The 6,000-nt window shown below is 45.2% G+C and overlaps 1 protein-coding gene across 2 annotated transcripts in view; it reads left to right on the top strand.

The window, feature by feature from the left end:
- The first annotated feature begins 2,231 nt into the window (after positions 1-2,231).
- The window catches only part of Prmt9 (protein arginine methyltransferase 9), a 38,722-nt gene continuing 34,953 nt past the window's right edge, over positions 2,232-6,000 (top strand). For both annotated transcript variants that reach the window (XM_021170000.3, XM_085843804.1), the window contains exon 1: positions 2,232-2,544. In XM_021170000.3, coding sequence (XP_021025659.1) covers positions 2,356-2,544 — 189 coding nt within the window. In that variant the 5' untranslated portion in view covers positions 2,232-2,355. The remainder of the gene's footprint in view (positions 2,545-6,000) is intronic.

Raw genomic sequence — 6,000 nt, 5'->3', positions numbered from 1 at the left:
CTTTTATTGACCAATTAACTTGGGGAGCAAAGTTATATAGCATCATTTGGTATACATGAGGTATACATCATTTGGTATCTTCATCCTTGAGAATCTCCTCGTGGGGAGGGGCAGCCAGATATCAGGGGGCTAGTATTTAGCATTTGAATACATAGTAGTACCAGTTACTACAGGAGACCTCAAAGCCTGTCCCTACAGTGACACACTTCCTCCAACAAGACCACACCTACACCAACAGGGTCACAACTCCTAATAGTGCCACTCCCTATGGGCCAAGCTTTCAAACATATATAATCCCTGGGTTAAGCCTATTCAAACCATCACCGAAGGTTATTTCTGAGTACAGTTTTAGGGAACACAATCCTTTATAGTAAGAAAGGCAGGGTGGCAAGAACCAGAGATAGCTGATCTCATCGAATTGCCAAGCAGAAGAGAGAGAGTTGGACAAGCATACTAACCCTCAAGGCTGGACTCCAGTGACCCAATTTCTCCCAGAAAACTCTACTATCTTCCCAAATAGCACCACCAGCTCGGGACCAAGTGGTCAAACAAACACCTCTCTCTCTCTCTCTCTCTCTCTCTCTCTCTCTCTCTTAGTTTCTTTTCCTGTTGCTGTGATAAAAGACTCTGACAAAAGCAATTTAAGGGAGAAAGAGATTGTAGGGAAGCCAGAGCAGCAGTCGCTGGTCAGGAAGCAGAGAGTGCTGAGTATACACTGTTGCTCGGTTTTCTTTCTCCACTAATACAGTCCAGGATGGCAGCCAGGGAAAGGTGTTTACCCACAGTGGTAAGCCTTTCTACCCCAATTAAAGCAGTCAAGATAATCACCCACAGCTATGACCAAAGGTTGGTCTCCGGGTGATTCTAGATTCTGTCACACTGCAAATCAAAGTCTCTGTCAAGGACTGGGCTGTGTCTCTACCCAGCCTCAGTCTACCACCTCTAAATTATACAGGATGCAAATCACATTATACATCTTTGGTTAAATGGTTACAGGAGTAATAACATTTTTTAAGGTTTCGATACTTTCTAAATGTTTCTAGATAATGCTAATTAATTACATTAACTATGTATATATAAGTAAAATGCTTTTCTAGATTACTACATTGTATAGTTAGAGCACCCTTATGAATTAAGCCAGGAAGAGAGCTTTATTAGGTCTGTCTGAATGTCTCAAGGGAGGGTTGCTAGACTGGAACGAGAAAACCCTTCCCACAAGCCAATTGGTCTTTATGTTCTACTCAGTTCCATTAGGTATAGAGGCCTGCCTCTGTATTTCCATCTCACTAAATACTGTATAGTTAAATCCTACATTTCTTAATACACAAAGCATCAAACAAGGACGATATGAATAGCTAGGAAAATACATAGGCAAAATTAAAGAGCAGGAGAAACACTTTTCATCAAGTGCAAGATATATTAAAATTGTCATTCTGTACATATTAAAATAATTGTGATTAGTTCCTGTCTTCGAAGACCTTTCCTTGGTACATAGGTATCTGCTTACAAGAGTGGATCAGACAATAAGACACTAGAGAAAGCAAAAAGACACATAAAGGATGGACTTGGGAGAACTGGAGAATTTTACTTTAATATCCAAAATGGTGTATCCTCCATTTCACATTGTTAACCACTGTATGCACCGCTAATCTCTTCAAAATGGGAACAAAAAATAGCTTTCGCTACAATTTCTATACATTGCTTTAAAAGTTCGGATTTATATCTTAGAGGCCACACTTGACATCAGTCTTCTGTGTTAATGTGCATGTCATCAAGAAATTCAGACTCGGCCGTACCCATCCCACTGTTCAACCTTGAAGCAGTTCTCCGTGATGGCCTTTTCCTTTTTTAGAGTGTGATCCCAAGTTCCACCTCACTGAGTTTTATGAGAATACTTAATACTAAGAGAGTATACAGTGATTAAGGAGCTTTTATTTCGTTTTGCAGTAGTGAGTCTGGTGCGCTGAGAGTCAGAAGGCCTGGAGCATCGCACACGCAGGACTAGAGCAGGGTTTGGAATTCGCAGCCACACTCTCCAGGAGGCAGGAGAGAGGGTGGAAACCTTTGGTTGCAGCCTGCCAAAACACCCCATCCCAGAAAATGACCTCACAGCCTAGTACTCCAAGACTATAGTGGACCGCGGGGCGCTCCCTGGCGTGACATCATCACAGCGCATCGCCGCAGGATGCGCGCGCAGCTCTGTCCGCCGCTGGGAAGGCGGGGCTTCCTGCTGTGTGCACCCAGTGCCTCTGTGCGTCCAGTTGCTGCGACCGGCCCAGGGAAGCGCGCCGTGGAGACTCTCTTTTCCCGGACGAGGCCGTCCTCCTTCGTGGACTTCCCAGCGGAGACTTAGCCATGCCGAACTCGAGGCCCAGGCCCCGCCGGGGCGCCGGGGGTGGCGCAGGTGCGGCCGGCCGGGACCGGCTGGTGGCACGGTCCTTGCAGAGTGCTGAGCACTGTCTAGGTGACCAGGACTTCGGCACCGCTTATGCCCATTACCTTCTGGTGCTCAGCCTGGCGCCAGAGCTCAAAGACGACGTGAAGGTGAGGCCTTATTTTTTTCAGTGGCTAGCAAATCCTGTGATCTGAGCAGGAACAACAGGGTGGTGTGTGTGTGTGTGTGTGTGTGTGAGTGTGTGTGTGTGTGTGTGTGTGTGTGTGTGTGTGTGTAACAGAGACGAAAGACAGGGAAAGACAGAGACACCGAGACATACAGAGACAAAGACGAACTCTCCAAGCATCTAATTACTATGGGAGTCGATTCCGTACTGGGCTCCCCTACAGCCTACAGCCCATCTCAATACAGCCAGGTTTTAGTAACAAAAGTCAAAAGTTGTCACACATCTGTTTCAAAATTTCTGCCTCACTTAAGATTCCAAAGGCCTTTTAAATGGGATAGGACTGGGTAGTTCTTTTTCCCCTCCAGTATCTAATTTAAATTAGCCCTGCCTTGTAGGCGTTGCGTTATCTTGTGTAGAAAGAATGCTGTGTATCCTGAGGTTGGATAGTGTTCAGTCATAAGGAACTCTTAATATTTATTGATTCATCTTACTTGCATCAGTTAACCTGTTGAACTACTGTATTTTTTTTTATGTTAGAATCTCAATTTCAAAAAAGTAACTTAAATGCACATACAGTTTTAAGCTGTGGACAGTCTTGCTTTGTTTAGTCCAGAGTTTCTCAACCTGACACTGGTGACATTTTGCACCAGACAGTCCTGTGTCTCCCTTCCTGTTTCACAGCACGGTTTGTCCTCTGCCCACTAGATGTCAGTAGCATTAGGCTTTTGTAGTCCATAGAAATTTCAGGACCTGTTGGTTTACTTGGGAATATGCTAGTATGTTGGGTCGTTTGTTCCTCTGTGTAGACAGCAGTAGAATAGTGTGTCTGGTTTCTGACAAGGGACTGAGGTGCATATTTTATATATCAAAGTGGATCTGACCTCCAGGTTCTCCCAGCATCCCTCAGTCTCTACCTGGCATATCCTGCCCCCAACCCTGAACTTTCCAGCCCAGAGGCTGGGCTGCCCCTTCCCCAGAGGCTCTTCCCTATATAACCCAGACATTTTGGTCCCCTCCCCCTTCTCCTTCTCTCTCTGCTCCTAAACCCTTTCTTTCGTTCCTTTTCCCACCATCCCCATGGCAGCTTCCCTGGCCTCCTTCCTTGGGGCCAGTGAACTCGCCCACCTGAGAGCAGCTTCCCAATAAACCTATATTTGATTAATCTAACCTGGTTTGAGTTGGCATATTTCACTGGGACAGAAATAACTTATCATAGTGGACCAACACAATTCTTTGCACAGTTCTAGCTGCTGCCTCTGAGAACAGACAAGATAAACAGTGTGTGTTGAAAATACATATAAAAATTGGCTGCATGTAGATCATCAGTAGAGTGCTTGTGTTGGTAAAATTCTTATTCAGGGGAATACATAAGCTGTACCTGCCCTTCCTTCTAAAATCCCAATGACAGACCGGTCTCTGCAGGAAGCGATGAGCTCACTGGGCTTACTTACAGAAGACAGATGAGGGGTTATTTACTGGAGTGTGAACGCTCCTACTTCAAAAGGCTGCACTGGAAAGCCTTTACTGAGCAGGGATAACTTTATAGTCAAGAATAGAAGGGGTTACTGGGACAATTGATGCTGGTTAGCTGGAGTGAAGAAATTAGCAGTGATTAAGAAGAGACGAGTAAAGTGGAAATTCATGGTTTCTCTGGGGACTCAGTTATGTCAGGTGATGTTTTGCTGAAGCAGACACATGAAAGCTGCGGGATGATTAGAAAGAATATAAATATGACCACACAGACAGTGTGATGGAAGCTCTTGCATTGGTTCACCTTGCTCTATGCCACTTGTCGTGACTTCGTAAAGAATATCCCACCAAAGACCTTCCCATCTTATTCTGGCTGCTTCTTGTTGCTTCTATGGACTCCTGCTGATCGGCAGAGCCTTATGGTTTCTTCTGAATTGAACTGCTACTGCTGGTTCGTGTTTGGTGTTTGTCAAGTAGACTGGACTGCTAACAATGAAGATTGGACTTGCCCCAAAGAACTATTTTTAAACAGGTGCACACTCCCATTTCCTACTAACCTTTCTTTTCCCCTACCTCTAGTGAGTGGTGTGCTAGAAGGGAGGTTGAAGTGTTAAAGAACCCTTATTAAAGTAGGTTTTGAAAAACCTAAGCCTATAGACCAGCATCACTGAGGTGAAGGATTCTGGGAGCTTTTTTCTGAGATCACAAAGAAACTGTGTTCCAGAGATAGACAAAATTGTACCTCGTACTATAGCTGTAATGTGTAAGAATCACCTAGGTGGTGCTGGTTTTGAAGGTATGAGGGGGTCATGAAGAGCAGCTGAGGCTTAAGACTGTGAGAAGCAAAGGAAGGCCATGGCTAAAGGTGTAGCCTCAGTTGCAGTTGACGGCCCAGGACTGAAGAGGTCATGCAAAGAAGCTAGGGCTTAGTACCATGAAGGGAGCCTGTAAGAGGCTATTGGTGAAGCCTAGTTGGCAGCAGAAGACACTAGTGTATTGAAGACGCCAGTACCAAGGGATGATCACCAAGAACAACAGCAGTAGTATGGACCAGGTGTCAACCAGAGCCTACAGTGCTATAGAGGGCAGAGCTGGAGAGGTGACCCAAGACCTTTGGAGGAGCCTAGAAGATCATGTGTGGATCCCAGACATTGGAACAAGAAGCTGTGAAGTTGAGTTGCCTGGGAGACCCCAAGATGTTAGAGATGCCAGAGCCATGGGCTATCTGCTGAGGAAATCTAACAGGGAGTGGAACCATCCAAAGAGAAAGAATTGTGTTGCAGTCAACAAAGCAGAAAGGAGTTGGAGACCTGAAGACGGCTTTGATACCAGGCATAGAGTGGCAGAGTTTGGAGTATGCCCAGCTGGTTTTCTCTCTTGTTTTGGTCCAATATTTCTTCAGTATGACATTTTGGAATGGTGATGTATATCCTGTGATATTGGAAGTATGTAATCTGCCTTTTGATTTTATAGGGGATTACAGTTAAGAGACTGTGTGAATCTCAGAAGACACTTTGAACTTCGGCATTTTAAACATTGTTGAGACTGTGATAGACTGTGGGGACTTTTTTGAAGTTGTTCTGAATGTATTTTGCATTATGCTATGGCTAGGTATGTTTGAACGAGCCTGTGCGGGCCAGGGAGTGGTACGTGGTGGTTTGAATATGCTTGGCCCACTGAAGTGCACTATTAGGAGGTATGGCCTTGTAGGAATAGGTATGGCTTTGTTGGAGGAAGTGAGGCACTGTGGGGGTGGGCTATGAGATCCTGTGCTTGAGCTCTGACCAGTGTGGAAGAGGCCCCTTTTCTGTTTGCCTGTGGAAGAGAGTCCCCTTCTGGTTCCCTTCAAATCAAGATGTAGAACTCTTAACTCTTCTAGTACCATGTCTGCCTGGATGCTGCCTTGTTTTACTCTGTGATGATAATGGACCGAATTTCTGAAACTGTAAGCCAGCCCCAATTAAATGTT

The sequence above is a fragment of the Mus caroli genome, unplaced genomic scaffold, assembly GCF_978045245.1.
Source record: "Mus caroli unplaced genomic scaffold, Mus_caroli_1 scaffold_10, whole genome shotgun sequence".
Lineage (NCBI taxonomy): Eukaryota > Metazoa > Chordata > Mammalia > Rodentia > Muridae > Mus > Mus caroli.
The sequence above is the reverse complement of the archived record's forward strand: the minus strand, read 5'-3'. Positions and strand labels throughout refer to the sequence as shown.